Source organism: Pongo abelii, chromosome 10 (assembly GCF_028885655.2).
Source record: "Pongo abelii isolate AG06213 chromosome 10, NHGRI_mPonAbe1-v2.0_pri, whole genome shotgun sequence".
Taxonomy (NCBI): domain Eukaryota; kingdom Metazoa; phylum Chordata; class Mammalia; order Primates; family Hominidae; genus Pongo; species Pongo abelii.
The window spans coordinates 99,718,169-99,742,148 of record NC_071995.2 but is presented as its reverse complement, the minus strand read 5'-3'; the positions used below and the strand labels follow the sequence as shown (position 1 = coordinate 99,742,148).

At 39.6% G+C, this 23,980-nt stretch overlaps 1 protein-coding gene across 9 annotated transcripts in view; it reads right to left on the bottom strand.

The window, feature by feature from the left end:
- Window positions 1-4,787: 4,787 nt before the first annotated feature.
- ANO4 (anoctamin 4) overlaps window positions 4,788-23,980 on the bottom strand; it is a 430,350-nt gene continuing 411,157 nt past the window's right edge. For 5 of the 9 annotated variants that reach the window (XM_054527542.2, XM_054527546.2, XM_054527547.2 and 2 more), the window contains 5 exons: window positions 22,907-23,059; window positions 21,755-21,902; window positions 16,653-16,772; window positions 12,818-12,923; window positions 4,797-6,543 (listed from right to left, as the gene is read on the bottom strand). In XM_054527542.2, the coding sequence (XP_054383517.1) occupies window positions 6,352-6,543; window positions 12,818-12,923; window positions 16,653-16,772; window positions 21,755-21,902; window positions 22,907-23,059 (719 nt within the window). In that variant the 3' untranslated portion in view covers window positions 4,797-6,351. Of the gene's footprint in view, window positions 6,544-12,817; window positions 12,924-16,652; window positions 16,773-21,754; window positions 21,903-22,906; window positions 23,060-23,980 lie in introns of all 9 variants that reach the window. The other 4 variants (XM_054527544.2, XM_054527545.2, XM_054527543.2 and 1 more) reach the window with 3 other exon arrangements.

Below are 23,980 nucleotides of genomic sequence, written 5' to 3'. Positions count from 1 at the left end.
CCAAAAGCTTGGGCAAGACATCTTTCACTGAAGAGGGACCTTGGCAGCATACCATGGTGTCCACCCCATGAAGTAACTATATCTTAGAAAACTTAAGTTCTTTGTCTTACACCTTGGATCCAAACTTAGTTTTGTCTGACTCCAGAGCCCACAATCAGAATAGAGTTTCTCTATTGTACATGTTGATGTAAACTCAGTCCTAAACTGGCGAGGGTGCTGGTTGGACTTGGGAAGAGTTATTCTCAGTGTTCCGGGTTAATGCAAAATGCAGGCCAAGTTGAAGGACCTTTGTGTGGCACTGACCCAATCCATCAAGATGAGTTCACGTCCTTTGTAGGGACACGGATGAAGCTGGAAACCATCATTCTGAGCAAACTATCGCAAGGACAAAAAACCAAACACCGCATATTCTCACTTATAGGTGGGAATTGAACAATGAGAACACATGGACACAGGAAGGAGAACATCTCACACCGGGGCCTGTTGTGGGGTGGGGGAAGTGGGGAGGGATAGCATTTGGAGATACACCTAATGTTAAATGACGAGTTACTGGGTGCAGCACACCAACATGGCACATGTATACATATGTAACTAACCTGCATGTTGTGCACATGTACCCTACAACTTAAAGTATAATAAAATAAAACAACAAAAAAAGAAACACCCTATGCTCCACTCAGCTGAGAGGCCTGCTCAGCAGTGATCTGTATCGAATGATATGATTAACTGATAATTGCTACTGTAACTAAGATTACAGTTTGAAATTGCTGCCCACCTGCCTTTCTACCAGGGTGGTAGTTCACTAAAATATTATAAAATCAGATAAAATGAATTAAACTCAGCTTGAATTGTAGAGTATATTAAAGTGATTCAAATTATGGCCATAAGATATTGATTAGATCAGTAGTTTGCAGAATGTGGCCCCCACCCAATAGAATCAACATCATCTAGGTACTTTATCAAAACTGAGATTTCCTGGTCCACCATATACCTACTGAATCAGAAATGGTGGTGGTGGTAGGGCCCAGGTGATTCTAATGTATGGTAGAGTTTGAGAAATACTGGACTACATGAAAATTAGTAGGAAAAAATAAAAATTGGGTTTATAATTAGCAAATAAATAAATAAATGATTCTTTTAAAAATGATTTGTAGAACGACTACTCAAGTCAAGAAATAGTACATTGCCAGCACCTTGGATGCCTGTTTATCCCTTCTCACTCACACCCCAAAGCAAACACTTTGTTTTATTTTATGCTTTTAATATCTAGGAATACATCCCTGAGTACAAGTTTTTGAAGTCTGTGTCAATAAAATAGTAATAAATATTAAAAAATGATTGGGGCCACGCACAGTGGCTCACACCTGTAATCCCAGCACTTTGGGAGGCAGAGGCAGGCATATCACCTGAGGTCAGGACTTCGAGATCAGCCTGGCCAACATGATGAAACCCCGTCTCTACTTAAAATACAAAAAAACTAGCCAGGCTTGGTGGTGGGTGCCTGTACTCCCAGCTACTTGAGAGGCTGAGGCAAAACAATCGCTTGAACCTGGGAGGCGGAGGTTGCAGTGAGCCGAGATCAATCGCGCCACTGCACTCCAGCCTGGCCAACAAGAGCAAAACTCCATCACACACACACGCACACACACACCCACACACACACACACACAAGATTGGACTATTTCCTTTACTTTGTTCATAGAACTTGTTTTGCATAACGGACCTCAGGCTATCCAAATGATCACAACTTCCTAATTAGTAAGGTCTGAATTAATGAAGGTTCAAGATTGCCTCCTTGGGGGCTAATGTGTATGCAAGTTGCGACCCGCTGGTAACAGCTTTACTATTTACTCTTCCCTGCCAGGGGATTAGTGGAATCTAAATTGAACAGTTAAGTATTTAAAACCACTCATGTGGTTTTAACCACTAAAAGGGTTGTTAAGCAAGTCTTCTTTAATTCTTTTTTTTGTTGAAAATATTATAAAATTGGTGTCTAAATGCTGACAGTCAATGGGCAACTTGGGAAATTACTCAATGTCTGTTTTGGGAAAACAGTAACTGGCACTTACATATCACATGTGATCTGAGTAGCTTTAACTCCTTCTCTAGAGTAGAGGATTATATGAAGTTGAGGTCCTACCCTTAATTCTTTCATGTTGAAATATATAGTTACAGGAAAGTGAGTTTAAATTGATTGCATATTACTGTCTCCCTTTTAGAGTCATTTATTTTAAGAAGCACTGAAATGCCGGGCGCGGTGGCTCACACCTGTAATCCCAGAACTTTGGGAGGCCGAGACGGGCGGATCAGGAGGTCAGAAGATCGAGGTCATCCCGGCTAACATGGTGAAACCTCGTCTCTACTAAAAATACAAAAAATTAGCCGGGCGTGGTGCCGGGCGTGGTGCCGGGCGCCTGCAGTCCCAGCTACTTGGGAGGCTGAGGCAGGAGAATGGCGTGAACCCGGAAGGAGGAGCTTGCAGTGAGCCGAGATCGCCCCACTGCACTCCAACCTGGGCGACAGAGCAAGACTCCGTCTCAAAAAAAAAAAAAAAAAAAAAAAAAGCACTGAAAAAACTTGCTTAAAGGCATCACACTCTGTTGGGCAATGGGGAAGGGGAAGGTGGGTTTCTTGCCCTCTGTCACTGATATGGTTTGGCTGTGTCCCTACCCAAATCTCACCTTGAATTGTGATAATCCCCACGTGTCAAGGGCAGGGCCAGGTGGAGATAACTGAATCATAGGGGTGGTTTCCCCCATATTGTTCTCATGGCAGTGAATAAGTCTCACGAAATCTAATGGTTTTGTAAAGGGCAGTTCCCCTGCACAAGCTCTCCTGCCTGTCATCATGTAAGATGTGACTTTGCTCCTCATTTGCCTTCTGCCACGGTCGTGAGGCCTCCCCAGCCACGTGAACCTGGGAGTCAATTAAACCTCTTTCCTTTATAAATTACCCAGTCTCGGGTATGTCTTTATTAACAGCATGAGAACAGACTAATACAGTCACTTACAAGCTATCTGGGGCTATAAGATGGATATGCATGTCCTAGGTGAGGAATACTGCACAGGGGAAAAAGTCTGAGTGAGAAGGGCAGATTGTGCAATGTGAGGCTTTAGGAGAGCCCAGGGGACAAGACTTGGGAGACACATTTGTAGAAAGGTTGGAGTTTTACAGTGATGCCACTGAATTATCAATGGAAGGATACGATTTCCTTCGTATAAGAAATCTGGAAAGTATATGGCACTTATAGACAGGTTTCCACTTAAAAAAATCAGGCAACATATTATTTTGCCAGTTTAAAAGTTAACCCTGCTTGCTTTTTGTTTTGTTTTGAGACAGAGTCTCGCTCTGTCACCCATGCAGGAGTACAGTGGCGTGATCTCGGCTCACTGCAACCTCCAACTCCTGGGTTCAAGTGATTCTCCCGCCTCAGCCTCCCAAGTAGCTGGGACTACGTGCCTGCCACCACACCTGACTAATTTTTGTATTTTTAGTAGAGGCAGGGTTTCACCACGTTAGCCAGGCCGGTCTCAAACTCCTGACCTCAAATCACCCACCTTGGCCTCCCAAAGTGCTGGGATTACAGGCATGAGCCACCAAGCCCAGCCTGGTTGCTAACTATTTAGATAACTGTTTGAAATCACTACATTCCTGAGTGATTCAGATAACAGAGGTTTTTAAAAAAAACTTAAAAAAAAATTTTATCTTAATAGTTTTTTGGGGTACAGGTGGTTTTTGGTTACATAGATAAGTTCGTTAATGGTGATTTCTGAGATTCTGGTGCACCTGTTACCCACACAGTGTACACTGTGCCCAATATGCAGTCTTTTATCACTCACCTTCCTTCCACCATTTCCCCTGAAGTCCGCAAAGTCCATTATATTATTCTTATACCTTTGCATCCTCATAGCTTAGCTCCCACTTATAAGTGAGAACACACGATATTTGGTTTTCCATTCCTGAGTTACTTCACTTGCAATAATGGCCTCCAGCTCCAACCAAATTGCTGCAAAAGACGTTACTTTGTTCCTGTTTGTGGCTAAGTAGTATTCCATGGTATATATACTACATTTTCTTTTTTTTTGAGACAGAGTCTCGCTCTGTCGCCCAGGCTGGAGTGCAGCGGCGTGATCTCCGCTCGCTGCAAGCTCCACCACCCGGGTTCATGCCATTCTCCTGACTCAGCCTCCGTAGTAGCTGGGACTACAGGTGCCCACCACCACGCCCGGCTAATTTTTTTATATTTTTAGTAGAGACAGGGTTTCACCGTGTTAGCCAGGATGGTCTCAATCTCCTGACTTCGTGATCCACCCGCCTCGGCCTCCCGAAGTGCTGGGATTATAGGCGTGAGCCACCGTGCCCGGCTATATACTACATTTTCTTTATCCACTCCTTGGTTGATGGGCACTTAGGTTGGTTCTGTATTTTTGCAATTGTTAATTGCAGACAGCTGAGGTTTTAATGAAGATTATAGTGTTGAAGTAGGATATTTCTAATATTCTAGTCTTATGAGGACTTATAAAATTGGGTAGATTATCAAATCCTCAAATTACGGCATATTCATTTTGGCTTATATTTAAAATATTCCACCATCAAGACTGGGGAAAAAAGTTCATCAGAAACATACGCTGATATTTGGCTATATTGTTTGTTTTTGCATGCATTTATCCAATAAACATCTGATTTCTTGCAAAGTCCCTCAGATATTCTCCTCACATTAAAGATTCCACTTATTCTGTGATTTCTCTTATTCTATGAGACAAAAATACAGCAGAATTTCAGAAGAGCCAGCTGAAAATATTCCATGTGCATAAATTTATTTTAAATATTGCATCACATTATACAAGCATTAATCATGGCTTCATATTGATGACTATTTAAATGTGAAAATTCATTCATGTCAGTACTTTTTGGCTATTTACAAGTAAGGAATTTCTATGTACTTTATATATCTCTGTATTTGTATGTACATATGCAGGAATACATGACTATACATATGTACACACAGAAATACATCTATGGCCATACACATAGCTATAGATATGTCATATATAATAATCTTCTCAGAAAGGTCTAAAATTAAAAAGAAGGAAAGAAAAAGTTGTAAACAGGGTCTTGTCTGTGTTGTTGGTGACATGGAATTAGGACCATATGATGACATTCTAGGAATGTGTGTCCATGTGTCTGAATACACTTTTTAGCCCAGTGTCTGTAAAATTCACATGGGATAGAATGCAAAAAAGGTAGCAAACAGGCTGAAAAACAGGCCCAGTATACAAGTTCCCCTTGATTTTAAAAACTTGAGAATGTAACTGCCCATAATGTGCATGCTTGCTTGGTCAAGAATGGTCTATGGATAGATAGCAATTGTGTGCTGGACTGCAACGTGATTTCACAGCAGTGTGACTCCAACGCCAGTCCTCTACTGGACGGTGACCCTCCTGCAGCCGCCGGTATTTGCAACATGCACTGCGGTTGCATTTTTAGTCATTCACTTGAGTGTGCTTTTGCACAGCCAGGAGAAGTAAACAGAATTCAGGTCCTTGGCCTGGAAAGGGACTATTTTCTGGAAAGAGAAAAGAAGGCATAAAGATCTTATGTATACACATTGCTTTAAAACATGAGGTGCAATGATTTGTACTTACCATGCACCAAAGGCATTCAAAGAATTTGTAACCCCAAACAGAGTCAGGGATGGTATAAATATTTTTATGCTTGCTTTACGGGTGAACAGACTGAGTCAGAAGGGCAGTCTGAAGCAACATCACATCCTGCCAACTATTAGGGAAATAGAAACAGACAGGCAGATATTATGCTTTCAAGCAAAAATTAGAAATGGCCTTTTTGGGAAGAAAGCAGCCAGTAGTGGTGGGGCCAGAAGAAATTCTTCATCAGTTACTGGTCCTGTAGCCCAGGACAGCCCTGTTGCACCTTGGTCTCTGGCCACTGAGGCTTTCAGGAAGAATTCTCTCTGCTAATGTCTCCCACCCACCTAGAAAGAAGGGGCATGTTTCCCTGGGGATATTAAAGAAAACAGCCCAGCTGAAGGAAAAGAGAGAGGAAGCTTTGTTTCAGGGAACTCCTAGGCCAACTCATGAAGACCTTGACTCATAGGCCAGAGTCTGGCAAGAAGGCAGAGAAGTGTTGCAGAAGGTATGTGGGAAGGGAAGATCAAGCAAAATTTGCAATGATTAAAGTAAAAAACAAGCTTCTTTTGGATTGGGAAGCTTCTAAGGAGTTTATTTTGATCCCTGTTACTGCAACAATGGTAAGCTTTGCTTCAGGGAGTTTAAAGCACCCACTCAACCTCGGACTGGCCTCAGACGCTGAGCACACCTCTCGCCTACATGGTCACGGCCACTCGTTGTGGTGTGCTTTTCCGTTCTTCTTCCTCTCCTTTCGTTCCTTCTGGAGACGTTCCAGTTCTGCTTCATACATCATCTCCTGAATCAAGTACTTCTCTCTTCTCATTCGATCCCTTAGGTCTTTTGGGAGGTCTGGGATCAGATATGAAATGAGGTGCTTTATACAAAACACGAGGTGCTAAAAACACAGAGGAGAATGTAACAGAGTCAGGTCTACTGTGCATCCTGAATGAGGTTAGAGAGTTGGCTGAAGAAGGATGTGGACCCTCTGGGGTATGTGGAGAGTGGAAAGAGGCCAGGAGAGGCATGTGTAATGCAAGATGATAGGACAGGTGAGGCCTGAACTGGTCTGATGGCACCACCTAAGGAATAGAAAGAAGAGTCTGGAAGGAAGGTGGGAAAAGAATGGTCAGACAATTAATTCAAAGGAGAGCCAGAAGAATGTATTCTGTGGAGTCAGAAAACCCAGGCTGAAGCTGGTAGCTTTCACTGCTTAAGGGCTGTCTGTCTACCTGAGGTTGAGTTATTTAATTTATCTGAGCCTCATTCCACTCATCTATAAAATGAGTATTGTGAGAATTATGAGAAAATGTTTAAAAATGCCTTGTAGACTGTCAAGTGCTTTACAAATCTTGGTTATAAGAATTATCAGTGGGCCTAGGGAAATGATCATTTCAGGAAGAGGCTTTTTCTTTTTGGTAAACAGTCACAAATTCTTTACTTGAAATACTAATAGCTGGAATTCTAGAATCACTGTCACTTCTGCTCATCTATATAATGGTGACCAATAAAGTACTAGATGACAATTTAAAGGTTATTACAATTCTAAAGTATTAAATAGAGACTAAATCATGTTCAAATGATACTGCTAAGTATTCTTTGTTTTATTTAAAACTTGATAAATTTGGTGATGCATGGATGGCACAAAATTAAGAAGCTTTTCTGCATAGTTCTCATATTTTCAAATAGTTAATAACAAAATATTAAAAGAAAATGGAAAATTCTATTTGAAAAGCCAAATAACTTAAGGCAACCTTTTAAAAAGTTTTGTCTGACAGATTTACAGCTGAATTCTAACAGAGGTACAATGAAGAGCTGATACCATTTCTATGGAAACTATTCCAAAAAATTAAAAAGGAGGGACTCCTCCTTAACTCATTTATGAGGCCAGTGTCATCCTGATACCAAAACCTGGCAGAGAGACAACAACAACAAAAAAACTTCAGGCCAATATACCCGATGAACATTGATGCAAAAAGCCTCAATATCATACTGGCAAACCAAATCTAGCAGCACATCAAAAAGCTTATCTACCATGATCAAGTTGGCTTCATCCCTGGGATAAAAAGTTGGTTCAACATATGCAAATCAGTAAACATCACATAAGCATAAGTAATTCATCACATAAGCAGAACTAAAGACAAAAACCACATGATTATCTCAATAGCTGCAGAAAAGGTCTTTGATACATTTCAACATCCCTTCATGTTAAAAACTCTCAATAAGCATTCCCCTTAAAAACCGGCACAAGACAAGGATGCCCTCTCTCACCACTCCTTTTCAATGCAGTATTGGAAGTTCTGGCCCAGGCAATCAGGCAAGAGAAATAAATAAAGTGTATTCAAATAGGAAGAGAAGAAGTCAAATTATCTTTTTTTTTCCAGATGACATGATCCTGTATCTAGAAAATCCCATCATCTTGGCCCAAAAGCTTCTTAAGCTGATAAGGAACTTCAGCAGAGTCTCAGGATACAAAATCAATGTGCAAAAATCATTAGTATTCCTAACCACTAACAACAGGCAAGCAGAGAGCCAAATCATGGATGAACTCCCATTCACAACTGCTACAAAAGAATAAAATACCTAGGAATACAGCTAACAAGAAAAGTGAATGACCTCTTCAAGAACTACAAACCACTGCTCAAGGAAATCAGAAAGGACACAAGCAGATGGAAAAATGTTCCATGCTCACGGACAGGAAGAATCAATATTGTGAAAATGGCCATCTGCCCAAAGTAATTTATAGATTCAATGCTATTCCCATTAAACTACCATTGACACTCTTCACAGAATTAGAAGGAACTCTTTTAAAATTCATGTGGAACCAAAAAAGAGTCCAAATAGCCAAGACAAGACTAAGCAAAAAGAACAAAGCTGGAAGCATCACACTACCCAACTTTAAATTATACTAAAAGGCTACAGTAACCAAAACAGCATGGTACTAATACAAAAACAGACACATAGACCAATGGCAGAGATTAGAGATCTCAGACATAAGACCACACATCTACAACCAACTGATCTTTGACAAACCTGACAAAAGCAAGCAATGGGGGAAAGGATTCCTTATTTAATAAATGATTCTGGGAGAACTGGCTAGCCATATGCAGAAAATCGAAACTGAACCCCTTCCTCACACCTTATATAAAAATTAACTCAAGATGGATTAAAGACTTAAATGTAAAGCCCCAAACTATAAAAATCCTAGAAGAAAATCTAGGCAATGCCATTCAGGATGTAGGCATGGGCAAAAATTTCATGATGAAAACACCAAAAGCAATTGCAACAAAAGAAAAAATTGACAAATGGGATCTAATTAAATGAAAGCACTTCTGCACAGCACAAAAAAAACTATCATCAGAGCAAACAGCTAACCTACAGAATGAGAGAAAATTTTTGCAATCTATCTATCCATCTAACAAAGGTCTGATATCCAGAGTCTACAAGGAACTTAAACACATCTACAAGAAAATACCAAGCAACCCCATTAAAAAGTGGGCAAAACACATAAACAGACACTTCAAAAGAAGACATTCATGCGGCCAACAAACATATGAAAAAAAGCTCAACATCATTGGTAATTAAAGAAATGCAAATAAAAATCACAATGAGTACCATCTTACGCCAGTCAGAATGTTGATTATTTAAAAGTCCAGAAACAACAGATGCTGGCAAGGTTTCAGAGAAAAAGGAACACTTTTACACTGTTAGTGGGAGTATAAATTAGTTCAACCATTGTGGAAGACAGTGTGGCAATTCCTCAGTGATTTACAAGCAGAAATACCATTTTACCCAGCAATTCTATAACTTGTGTGGCAAAGGACACAAAGAGATACCTCTCAAAAGAAGATATACAAGCAGCCAACAATAATATGAAAAGATGCTCAGAATCTCTAAGGAGATTAGAGAAATGCAAATCAAAACCACAATGAAATATCATCTCATACCAGTCAGTATGGCTATTATTAGAAAGGAATATAAATCATTCTATTACAAACATACATGCATGCATATGTTCATTGCAGCACTATTCACAATAGCAAAGGCATAGAATCAACCCAAATGCCCATCAATGATAGGCTGGATAAAAAAATGTGGTACATATACACCATGAAATACTATGCAACCATAAAAAGGGGTGAGATCATGTCCTTTGCAGGGACATGGACAGAACTAGAAGCTGTTATCCTCAGCAAACTAACAAAGGAACAGAAAACCAAATATCACATGTTCTCACATATAAGTGGGAGCTGAATGATGAGAACACATGGACACATGGTGGGAAACAACACACACAGGGGCCTGTTGGGGGTGGGGGTGGGGGAAGAGAGAGCATCAGAAAGAATAGCTAAGGGATGCTGAGCTTAATATCGGGTGATGGGTTGATCTGTGCAGCAGATGACCGTGGCACATGTTTACCTACGTAACAAACCTGTATGTCCTGCACATGTACCCCGGAACTTAAAATAAAAAACACAAACAAAAAACCCCAAACAAACAACAAGAAGTTTTGCCTGAAAAATTTTAAGGCAGTGATGGGTTTAAAAATATTTTCTTTAAAGAGAGAGTGTGCCATTGGTAAGCTAATTTCCAGGGAAGAGCAGCTTAATATTTTCTTCTCTTGGTTCCCTGGAGTGAAGGAAAAAGCAGTGATAGAATAGTCTTGAAGTGGTCTAGGAAACTTTAGATCCAAGCCAAGAGGCAACCTTGGCTTTTATTAATCCGGCTTTAATATATGTGACAACAGATGAAATTTCCATTTATGACTAGAGTCATAGAAATGCAAACTATTTTTACAGCAATTTTCTTAAACCCTGAAAGAAAATAGATAATATATTTTTATTGACATATAATATAGACAATTGCTAGACAGATTTTACTTTATAATTCCATTTTGAGTCTTAGCTAATAAATACTTACTTGGATGCTTGAATATAAATAATTCTGTGATGATACACAACCAGAAGTACCACTTGTAATACCCAGTCCCACTGGAAAATGCTTATGATCATGTTGGGAAATCCTGATAACTATTTGAAAATCATAAATTAACTATATGAATCAGTATATTTCAATATGTGTGGTAACGATGGCAATAATTGGAGACATTTAGAAAGAGTGAATCTCCAACTTGACAAAAACAAGCAATGGGGAAAGGATTCCTTGTTCAATAAATGGTGCTGAGATAACTGGCTATCCATATGCAGAAGAATGAAACTGGACTTCTACCTATCATCATATACAAAATTTAACTCAAGATGAATTAAAGACTTAAATGTAAGACCTCAACTATATAAACGCTAGAAGAAAACCTAGGAAATACACTTCTCAATACTGGCCTGGGCAAAGAATTTATGGTGAAGTCCTGAAAAGCAACTGCAACAAAAACAAAAATTGCTAAGTCAAATCTAATTAAACTAAAGAGCTTCTGCACAGCAAGAGAAACTATCAAAGAAGTAAACAGACACTGTACAGAATGGGAGAAAATATTTGCAAACTATGCATCCAATAAAGGTCTAATAGCCAGAATCTGTAAGGAACTTAAACAAATCAACATGTAAAAAACAAATAACCCCATTAAAAAGTGGTCAAAGGACACAAACAGATACTTCTCAAATGAAGATATAGAAGCAGACAACAATAATATGAAAAAATGCTCAGAATCTCTAAGGAGATTAGAGAAATGCAAATCAAAACCACAATGAGATACCATCTCACACCAGTCAGTATGGCTCTTATTAGAAAGTCAGGCCAAGTGCAGTCGCTCATGCCTGTAATCCCAGCACTTTGGGAGGCCAAGGCAGATGGATCATGAAGTCAGGTTAAGACCAGCCTGGCCAAGACAGTGAAACCCCGTCTCTACTAAAAATACAAAAATTATCCGGGTGTGGTAGCGGGTGCCTGTAATCCCACCTACTCAGGAGGCTAAGGCAGAGAATTGCTTGAACCCGGGAGGCAGAGGTTGCAGTGAGCCGAGATTGTGCCACTGCACTCCAGCCTGGGTGACAGAGCGAGACTCAGTCTAAAAAAAAAAAAAAAAGTAAACAAATTAACAGATGCTGGCGAGGCTGCAGAGAAAAGGGGACATCTGCACACTGTTGGTGGAAATGTAAATTAATCCAGCTACTGTGTAGTCTGGAGATTTCTCAAAGATCAAAGGGTTTAACTACCATTCAACCCAGCAATCCCATTTCTGGGTATATACTCAAAGGAAAATACAGCATTCCACCAAAAAGACACATGTACTCATGTGTCAATCACAGGACTATTCACAATAGCAAAGACATGGAATCAACCTGGGTGCCCATCAGTGGTGGACCGGATAAAGAAAATGTGGTATGTATACACCATGGAATACTATGTGGCCATAAAAAAGAATGAAACCATGTCCTTTGCAGCAACATGGATGTAGTTGGAGGCCGTTATCTTAAGTGAACTAATGTAGAAACTGAAAACTAAACACTGCGTGTTCTTACTGTATGTACTTAGAGTGGAAGCTAAACACTGGGTACACATGGACATAAAGATGAGAACAACAGACACTGGGGACTACTAGAGAGGGGAGAAAGGGAGGAGACAAGGGCTGAATAACTACCTATTGAATACTATGCTCACTACCTGGGTGGTGGGTTCAGTCGCACCCCAAACCTCAACATCACGCAATGTAACTTTGTAACAAACTTGCACATGTACCCACTGTATCTAAAATAAAAGTTGAAAAAGAAAAAGAAAAAAAAGAATGAGTCTTACTGGGCTGATGTTTTCCAAACGTTTCCAAATTATGGTCCCAGAATGCCTATAGTCAGAATCATTACAGGGAGCTCATGTAAAACAAGTCACAGACATGATATGTCAGAATATCTGGGAATGAGGATGGAAAAACTGCATTTTTGCTAAAGTTTAAGAACTATGGCCCCAGAAAATTACATTTAGGACAAATGAGTTCAGATTTGTCCATTAAAAACCAACTATGGACTTTCAAATATGTCTTGGAAAAACAAATACTTCAATTAAGAAAAAGAAAAGATCAAAAAGAGGTTACATAATACGATACTACTACTTCTGGAAGTATAGATAATCACATTCAAAATCCCCATCACTTATTTTTATTCATTACTCCTACTGACTTCATTATGTCAAAGGAAATAAAGAATTTGGCTGAGGAAACTTACCTCAAAGACAATGATAAAAGCTAATCGAGCAGCTAGGACATGCCAAAACTGCAGTGTGTAGCCATAGGGCACCAATGAATGAGGCGGGTCACGGTAGTCCCGGTATCTATAAAGACACAGGAAAATGTTGCATTCAAACTATGATTTTTCTGATTCTCAAATCTCTTCCATTCTCATTATATAGTCCTCATTCAATAGGAGGGAAGTTTGAACAGTTTCTCTATACTGGATATCTGTTGTTTTGCTTGTCCAGCATTTTTCTTCTGATAAAATAATATCTCTTCTCCTCTGGGGAATCATCTGTGTGGGTTGACTAGGACTTCCCCCTCCACCTGCCTGATCTCAGCTCAAAAGATGAGCCAGACCTGATCAGTGACATCATCAAGATGTCTGCTAGAACTGTCACTTAGTGAATGATCACTAAGCCCACAGAAGGCAAAAGCCTGGGACTCCTGGTGGCCTTGTATGGAGAGAGAGAGCCTGCTTGAGAAGGAAGTCAAGAAAGCAAAGCAGAGACAGCAGAGAGGCAGCATCCTGCTGACACTGCTTGAGGCCTGGGATTCGGCCATTACTGAAGCTCCTATCACCCCTTGACTCTCCCAGTTAACTGAACATTTTTTTGTTGTTTAAGTCAGTTTGCCCTGGATTTCTGCCACTTGCCACTAGAAGAGTCCTTCCTAATGTATCCTCCAGCTATCACTTTTGAGTTGGCATAAAATTCCACAAATGTTTGCTGAATACCTACTGGGGGCCAGACACTATTCAGAGAACTTTAATCCATGTGACTCCATTAAAGTAATACTTTAATAATATAGCATGCTCTCATAAATCCACTATGAAGCCCAAGAACTAAAACTTTACCAGGAACTTACATCAATTGCTTCCCTTACCCTGAATTTCATTTTTATCTTTAACTTATATGTATATGCATTTGTCTGAATATTGTACTATTTAGCTTGTTTTTGAACTTTATAGAAAGGGTACTATACTATATGTAGTTTGCTGGGGCTTGCTTTTTTTACTATTATGTTACTAAGATTCATTCACATTATTGCATGTGGTTTATTTTTATTGCTGTATAATAGACTCTACTGTGACTACATTATGGTTGTTTTATATAGTATATAAGTACATACTTACAGGCTGGTCATTCTTATATTTTCTTTTCTTTTATGTTGAGACAGAATCTCGCTCTGTCACCCAGGCTGGAGTGCAGTGGTGCGAACTTGGCTCACTGCAATCTCTTTCTCCCAGACTCAAGTGATCCTCCCACCTCCCGAGTAGCTGGGACTACAGATGTGCACAACAACGCCTGGCTAATGTTTTTGTATTTTTGGTAGAGACAGGGTTTTACCATGTTGCCCAGGCTGGTCTCAAACGCTTGACCTTAAGCTATCTACTCACCTCAGCCTCCCAAAGTGCTGGGATTACAGGGTGAGCCACTGCACCTGGCCTCTATATTTTCTTTCACTTTCCCTAACCATGGAAAGCTTTGAAAAAGAAAGCTCCAACAATGATAGACTGGATTAAGAAAATGTGGCACATATACACCATGGAATACTATGCAGCCATAAAAAATGATGAGTTCATGTCCTTTGTAGGGACATGGATGAAGCTGGAAACCATCATTCTCAGCAAACTATCGCAAGGACAAAAAACCAAACACCGCATGTTCTCACTCATAGGAGGGAACTGAACAATGAGAACACTTGGACACAGGAAGGGGAATATCACACACCAGAGCCTGTTGTGGGTTGGGGGGAGGGGGGAGGGATAGCATTAGGAGATATACCTAATGTAAATGACGAGTTAATGGGTGCAGCACACCAACATGGCACATGTATACATATGTAACAAACCTGCACGCTGTGCACACATACCCTAGAACTAGAAGTATTAAAAAAAATAAGAGAAAGAAAGAAAAAGAAAGCTCCAGTCCACTCACTTCAGCAAATTCCCTTCGGGTAAAAGTTGGCTGCAATGCTCTGTGTACCACTTCTTTCTGCCTTAGAATACCAAATATTCTTCCCAGGTTATTAATGTATTTGAGAAGGTGTTTTTAAATTTTTCTCTACATGTTTATATATTTTCAGCCCGAGAAATGATCCAGATGCCTCACCTGCTATATGACTGAAAACAAACCTGAAAATATTATTTTACTTGATTTTAATTAGAAATTTAAAAATGTTTTATTTGGGGGACTTTTAAGAAAAATGCTAAGCAAAACAATCATAATTTAACTTAATGGTGCCAGCATTAACAACTCCATTCATATTAATAATTTCTGGAATATACTTTTATGTTACTATGTGAGACAGGCGGGAAGAATTATGAGCCAGGAAGCAGAAGAGGAGAAAGACTATGTATTTTTATCTTATTTTCAAATGATTACAAAGTTTTTAACTCCAAATAATAGTTGGCATTTTATTTTGAAGCATTTCATACTTAGGATCCTGCATATGTCTAACAATGCTTGCTAAATAATTTCATGTATGAAATGGTCTGGGAAAGCAAGTGGAAAATCTACTGAAGAAAGCATCAATTGTTGCTTAATTGCTTGCTTCTCCACCAGACCCCAACAGAGAGTGACACTAGATTATATTCCAGCCAGTCTTTCTCCCCATCTTACTTGTTACTCCATGTGGGAAAGGAAATAAGCCATCTGATGAGATGTGACAGCCAATGAGACCTGGGAACTTGGCATGAGTGTTTAAAGGGGTGGAGGGTATGCTGTCACTGCACAGAAATGGGGAGCCCCTGGCTTCTCTCACCCTCACCTTCTGTAAGATGAGGGACTGAAGTGGATCATTACAAAAGTCCCTATGTCAAAGCATCTAGGACTCCATGGCTGTTCTTCTTTGTGGCTTTGATTACAGGGAGAACATAGAATGTCATGATGGGGAATCTCCAAAATTCTTTGTTTTGTTTTTGAGACAAGGTCTTGCTCCACAGTTTGAATGCAGTGGTGCTATCATAGCTCACTGCAGACTTGACTGCCTGGACTTAAGTGATCCTCCCACCTTGGCCTCCTCAAGTGCTGGGATTACAGGTGTGAGCCCACAGAATTCTTATAACATCAAAGTATTAAGAGAAAAAGGTGCCATCTGGACTCTTCGAGAGCTGTGCACAAGTAATCTCATTGAGCTTTTACTCAATGGTTTTATCATTTGTCAGATGAGATAATATTGCCTAACTTAGAAGGCTGATGTGACGATTAAATGGAGTAACAGTTTCTGGCACAGAGTAGGTGCTCAACAAATTCTCCTTCATGTATGTTTGTATAGATACACATCAAGAGGCATAGTTTAATTAATTTCCTTTTTAGAGGGAGAGAAAGAAAGAGAATGAGCACATGTTGCAGAGCCTACTGTGGTGGAACCTGAAATGAACTGGGCCTCTTTCCACAGGCTTCTGAGTTGTTCAACATTTAGAAATGTGATGTGATATACTCTGGGCAAGAGAGAGAAGCAGAACAAAGACAAGTGCCCTCAACAGCTGTCACTCAACCCCCTTGGGGATTGTCTGTCCCTGAGTCCCTGGAGCAGGGGTATAACCTTCACCACTATATTTTTAGTTTTTCCCTTTAAGCCAGCAGTTCTCAATTCTGGCCTGCACCTGGTTTCTGAGTTCCACCCCCTGACATTCTGTTTTAATTGGTTTGGGTTGTATTCCAGGCAAGAGAAGGCTTGAAAATTCTCCATGTGCTTTTAATACATTGTTGAGATTGACAGTCACTGCTTTAAACACACTCAGCCAGAAGGGGCCTTCAGAGTAAAACCTTCCCACGGTGGAGCCAGCCCAGCTCAGGCAGAGCCACGCTGGGTGCCACACTCACCTGCAGTACTTAAGAGGAGTCCCCGAGAACTCACTGCCATCAGATTCAGGCTCAGATCGGTTCTCAAAGTCAGAAATTTGAAATACAGACAAGCTGGCATTCACATAGCCAACCATGCACCTATAAGAGGAGGCAAATTCTATCATTAGAACACTGATCACCTTCTCTGTATCCAGTTCCCTGAAGACCCTGCTTTCCAGACGTCCCTGCAATTGTAAATGCCTTTAACTGGCCCTTTCTTGTTAACCAGAACTCAGGTTGAAATGTGCTGGAAAGCCCTGGGCATGTTGAATCAGGAACAAGTTGCTTGCTTTGGTTCTCATCCTTTTTCTGCAGAATCATCATATAGAACATCTCTACCCCAATTAATGTTTCAGTGAAATAGGTAAAAAACAGCATTACATGATGGGCAAAAATTATATGTAAGTCACAGCTTCTTTTGTTGATGATACACATAAACACAGTTCCTCATTAATGGTTTTATATATATTTATAGATATTCTCAAAATGTTCCAAATATGATTGGTGTGCATATGATCCCCCCAACTCATATCCCATGCTACAGTCCTGTTAGACTATATTCCCTGAAAGCTTCTGATGTTTTCATGCCTCTGCTTGTTATCTTTTCTGTTAGAATTTCCTACCTCTTCCTTTACAAGTGGAAATAGTATTTATCCTTCAGCAGCCAACTGAAACACCACTCCTTCTAGGAAGACAACCTAATCGCTCCAGTCACAACATCTCACTCCTTCCCCTCTCTCTGTAGTGCCGCTATACTTAGTTCACCATTACCAGATCGCTTGTACTAGAGTTGGCAGCATACATATATGCCCTCTCCTTTGGACTGTAGTTTTTTGGGAGCACGCAGGTATCTTAGGTATTTATGTATCCTGTGACTTAGGACAGTCTTGTGCAGTGTAGGAATCCTGTAAATATTGAATTGATCTGATTGGAGGAAACTAAAGTATGAGATTCTATCAATCATTCTAGATTGAATGGGTAGATAAAATCAAGGATTTAATCATTCTGTCAATAATTCCACTCAAGAAAAAGCCCATTTTTAAAGTATGATAGCAAGTAGCACTCCTAGAAACATCTTTTCTACAAGTCTCTAAACAGTTTTACATATCGAACATTGTGGTGAACACATGCACTTACTGAAATAACAATGTTTGAAACTTTGGGTGAAATTAGCACTTAGATACATCCTGTATACGTTTTTCTTTAAATAGTGTTTTACATACAAAAGCTTGGGTTTTGGGGTCAAATCTTAGTTCTGCTGGTTTCTAGTCATGTAATATTGGCACATTATATAACTTCTTACTTCTTCTTCTTTTTTTTTTTTTTTTTTTCTGAGACAGGGCCTTGCTCTGTTGCTCAGGCTGGAGTGCAGTGGTGCGATCATGGCTCACCGCAGCTTTGCCCTCCCGGGCTCAAACGATCCTCCCACCTCAGACTCCTGAATAGCTGGGACTACAGGCATGTGTCACCACACCCGATTTATGTAACTTCTTAAAGTGACAGAAGTTCCCACCTCATAGGGTCCTTGAGGGGATTATATTAAACGATGAATGTACAGCATGTGATACAAATCTTAGCCTATAAGTAAGGTAAATGTGAGTGGTGATTATTCATTTCATTTATTTCTTGCATCTAGCAGGGGGTCAATAAATAATTACTGATTGAATGAATAAATCATGATCTTCAGATTTTCTTCATTAACAAGTCTGGCATGATTATTCCAAGCTGCTGAACACTAAACCAAAATGATGACATGAACACAGTTCTGAGAACACATGGGTTCTGCGTGTTATCGTGCTCAAGACAAATCACTGGCTTTATCATGGCCTTAAAAAAAATGAACCAAGCTGAAGGACCCATTTGTCAAGTCACTCATGGGTGAAAACAAATGGTCAGGGGGTGTGTAACATGCCTTAATCCAACTGGCAGCAGGCCTCCCCTACTGAAAGGGTAATTCGGAATGATGTCTCCCTTACCTAGGAACTGTGTAGACCTGGACATGAAAATAAATTAGTGCCTTGAGGATGATTAGCTGTCACAGAGAGGGAGTAAGTTTTAGCAGAGTCTTTCTAGAGATCTGAGCTGTGGGAAGGGAAAGGTGTTCTGGGAACTGGTGAAAAAAAAAGGCCCAGCACTGAAATGGAATATTCATAACACCTTCTATACTCTTATCTCGCAGACCAGCCCCGAGGCTTTATCAAGACTAACGCTACTGTCCATTGGTTGTTCTGCTCAAAAACTCCATTAAGAAAATTTAAATTTAAATAAAACACCTGTTTCATGGGCCTATGCATGTAATGACAGTCATAAATCCAAGTTGAAAATGTGTCTTTAGACGGTGGTTACTCCTGAGTGCAAAGCATTAAATGTGTACCTAGTACATGAACACACAGTTATCAGCTGTGTATGTCTTCCTTCCACATCATTCCCATAATGGGGGAAAAGATGGACGGACGGCTAGACGTTTCACTAATTCCTTTCACCTTTTGTAGACTGTTAGCTATTGTCAATATCAAATAGTGGAAGTTGTCATCAATTCAGGCAAGTGAGATTTATCACATTTTGCTGTATAAAGTTCAGCTAGTGGCATGCAAGTGTCAACTCACTGACCCATTGTTATAGCAGGAAGGTCACAGGTAGTACAGACCCCATGTCTATCACTGGGTTTACTGGCAGGAATGCTATATACCCTCACTGTGACCCACCACCAGCTCTCAATGAGACAGAGGGAGATGAGGCTACACTGATGATCAGGGAGAATTGAGAAGTACCAAGAAAAAAGTAACAGATGAATATAAAAAAGTAACTGTGAATATAAAGTCAGTTTTCTTAAAGGAATGGTAGATGGCCTCTGTAGGCACTTCCAAGAAAGATCTAGAAAATGTCTCCTACCGGGTAGTGCCATTTGGATTAGGATGCATATCTCTTCCATGTAACTTCTGAGAAGACCACATACTCATTTAAATGTGAGAATTCTACCGTAAAATCACTCACCACTTATTATTTTCAATCCTTTAATACATAAGAAAGGGATGAGCCAGCAATCACTGTACTACCCCAAAGGCTTATGACTTTCTATACCTTGACAATTCTGCTACTCTTATGAGTTCAATAATTTCTAAAGCATTTCTAAATTGGAAAAAGAAAAAAAATCTGAAAAGTAATAGAGTGGCCAGTGAGGCAGAAAATAAGATTCATGAAGAAACATACATAAATTTAACTATTTGAAAAAATGAAAAATCACTAGTGGATTAGAAAACAAAAGGCAGATCTATAAATTGAAAGTGGCAGAAGGTTCCTAAGTCAAAGAGAAAGGTTAAAAAAGAAAGAAAGAATAGAAAAGCTCTGAAGAGCCCAGTAAAATTGATATAAGGAGGCTATTAGATACACTTTAATCACTGCGGACATTGACTCAAATCTAATAGGTTGTTAAAATTCTAAAGCTTTGATTCACTATCAATTGTGTACAAAGGTTCCCATTTTGTTTTTGGTTCCCCCTAAAACAAGGTAGATTTCACCACATTTGAATTTGGGAAAGAACTGAAACACCACTGCGACAGAAACTCCAGGGGGTTTACTGTTAAGGGACAGCCCCAAGGGCTGTGAGGTGCGGGATGGAGAGTGAGTCGAGGCTCTACCTTCACGTGGGCTCCCAGAGTTACTCTGCCTTGTGATTCTGGACTTAACCTCTTTTAATCTCTTCCTGCTCCTCAAAGTGAAGATTATGATGCACATCCTCCCGGGGCTGTTTTGAGAATCAACTAAAAACATATGTGAAAGTGGTTTGAGTGAAGGTAAGCTTTTTCAGGCTAAGCCAAGCAGAGAATGTCAACGATAGTTGCAATTAGAAAGAAATGCCTGGGAAAAATAATGTGTGTTCACGTTTCTCTTAAAATGGGATGGTATGCTCACTAAAAGTTGCTAGATAATTAGTGTGTCATGGCTACATGCTTATAGTAGTCAAGAACTTTATAGGAGCCTTTTCAAATAACTGGATTGTGAGCTTTATGACATTCCTCAATCATCCATGCCTTGGCCCATTTATGTAGGATTAATAATGAAAGTGGACCCAGGCCAAGTTTGCATGAGTTCAGTTGATTTGATTTGGTGGCACTTAACTCCTTGGGGTCGATCAGCTACAATGGCTGTAGAGGACGAATCAATCTGGCTCAGGCTAGTAAACCAGGGCTGCTTGTATAAGTAGACAGCAGCCCATGGAGGGTGATTTCTGGGTTATTAAGAAGACCCTGTGATCCCTAAACACACCTCACTCTGACCTATAGACATCAAAATCCCATAATAAGAGTTTAATTATTTTGGCTTTAGCAAAACAGGGATTTTTAAAGCATGTTAAGACTTCTTGCCCTTTCTCCAAGGTACAGGAATGAAACTAGGGGATGTTATAATTTTGACTCATCTTTATCTGACCATATATAGAGTGCCCTGGCTTTGCAAACCATTGAGGCAATGCCATAGAATTGATCCTCCCAAGGAGTTTAGTCCACTCAACTTGCTTGGGGTAATATAGACATTGGTCAGGTCAATACCCAGGAAAAAGTCATTCACTTACTTATTTCACAAATACTTATTGAGGACCTACTGGGTACTCAGTACCTAGTTCCGTATTTCCTATGTAAGATCTGCAGAGTCTACACATAATGACACAATGTAAATCAGATTGTAACTGTCCTTTTGCAAGCTCATAAAATGATATAACTATATATACATCATATACTACTGTTTTGGTATACACAATAGCATATCACACATTTCTAAATTCATAGTGGGCAGAGGTCAGGGGTGGGGAAAATGATTAATTGCCACTCTTACATTGGATTCCATCTAAAACCTGTCTGACTTGTATGTCCTCCAACTCTTTGGTAGATGAGGACATGTTTTCTTTGGCTGACAGTGTTATTATTATTATTTATAATAAGTCATAATTCCACCTCCCCTATCACAGGCCTCTCCTTCTGGGCATGTATTCCATATTCTCCAGTGCAAAGTCTTCTGTCTGAGTGTCCAACCTCAAAAAATGGCTAGGAAATAGAAACTGTATAATGGTTTTATAGCAAACTTACTTTTGCCCAGCTTCTCCTTGGCCTGCACAAGGTCCATACTTATAAGCATACACCAAGCGAGGGATAAAGTCAGATGTTATCGCTATGACAAATGCATTTGTAATAACAGAGAGAATTCCAATGCCTTCAAGAATTCCATACCAAATTCCTATTCAAATAGAAGCATTGTATTAGTTCCATACACAAAACAGAGGTAATAATTATGAAAAAATGGAATTTATTTTTAAAAGTCCTTTTCATGGGTCCTTTCTTCATCTTTCCAAATACTGACAGTTGCAACTAGGAGGAAAGATTTGTGCAAACAGCTTGGCATTGAGTGAGTTTCTATGGGAGTGTCTATATGCTTGTGACTTAATAGTCAGGATCAGACATGAGGCAGAGAATTCTGGTTAATGATAAGATACCAAAATACCATCTGATAGGATCAGCACACATAAGGTCAAGCCCCACCAGACTGGGAGCTCCTTAAGGGTATGGATAGGGTCCCTTCTGTTCATCTTTGTGGGCCCTGCCAATGACACACTGACCCAGGGTAGGTGCTCACAGAATGTGTGTTTGTTTCATGTGGAGGTTAAAAGACATCATTAACAATAACATCCACATGCAACTCTCTTCTACACATATTGGCTGGGTGACTGCCTGCTCTGTGCTAAGCACTGAATGCAGAAATGAATAAAAGACAGTCTGTGATCTCAAGCAGCTCTCATGGGAGCTGCATCTGATTCAACTCAGCATCTCTAGTCAAAGACCAAAGTTCATCTCTGCTGTTAGAAAAACTGGATTATACTTCATGTAAATCAGGCAAACATTTAGGAAAGAACAAATCAAGGTTAAGCAAATGGAAGATCTATTTTAAAAAGGATATAAGTGATAATAAATCTAAATTTTAGATTCTAGAATCTTAAGATAGAAATAATCAAATTGAGACTCTATTTAAGCACAAATTCTCTAGCACTGGAAATTATAAACTTCCAAATAGGCAGCTTTACTTCTTGTCTAATATTATTTAAAACTAATATAATTATTCTTTGCAAAAATTAGGTGAATTATCTTAAATGGAAAACATAATTAAAAATCTAGTTTGTGGCTTTTAAAATTTTATCCACCAGGCGTTTAATAAGTTTTTTAAAAACATACCCAAATCCAACTTACCTATGTCTTTGGCCCTTGAAGCTAAAGGTCTCCTCCACTGTGTGACAAATTTGTAAGCATCAAGTCGAATTTCAATTATGTTATTCAGTAAGGCCAGAAGTGGTGCTAGGGGAAAAGCTGCCACAAAGATAGTTGTGAATCCAAACTGAAGAACTAGAAAAGAAAAAAGGAAAAAGAACAGAGAGTATTGGTTTTCTATTACTATTTTCAAAGGGATCATAATCTGAATATGTTATTATCTTAAGTCCCATTTTTCCCAATACAGATGCACGGGGGATATCTCTTCCAGAAAGATGGCCAGGAGACTGGAAAAAGAGGCACTTCCTGGGCCTGGAAGCAACGGAATCCTGGGAGCTATGAGCACACCTAGGATCCAGATCTTGTTTCCTAAATATCATTCTCTAACCAAAGGAATCAGTGTTCCTTGGAGGACGGTTTGATTCCAGAGCTACGGTAGGGACAATACAAGAGAAGCCTGGGACATCTTGTGATGCCAGAAAGGAAGGAAATGCTCAAAAAATGATGGGGACATGCCAATAGGACACAGAACAAACTTGAAGGTACCCCTAATGGCCAAATCTGGAACAATTTGTACGAAACAATATTAATAATGAAAGCATGGGATTATGACCCAAAGACTAAGTATCTAAGTCCAGACTGATGTAAATATATACTTACATAAGTAAGTGATTAAATAAATAAATGGGAGATAAGGGGTGGCTCTTCCTTTTGGTAGAATTCTAATTAATCAACATAGGAGGAATGATGAAAATTTAAAAATCACCATTAGTCAAACATCACAGTAATAATTTTTGTAGGCAAGAAATATCAAAGAATGCTAAAATTAGTAGGGAGAAGTGTATTGAAGAAACTAGGATATTTATAGATTCTCAAAGTATCACCTCACATAATTTTTACTAATTACAAAACAGAAACTTTTTAGCAGAGGAACCTGGAAAACATCTTTTTTGTTTGGGTTTTTTTTTTGTTTTTTTTTTTTGAGACGGAGTCTAGCTCCGTCCCCCAGGCTGGAGTGTAGTGGCATGATCTCGGCTCACTGCAACCTCTGCCTCC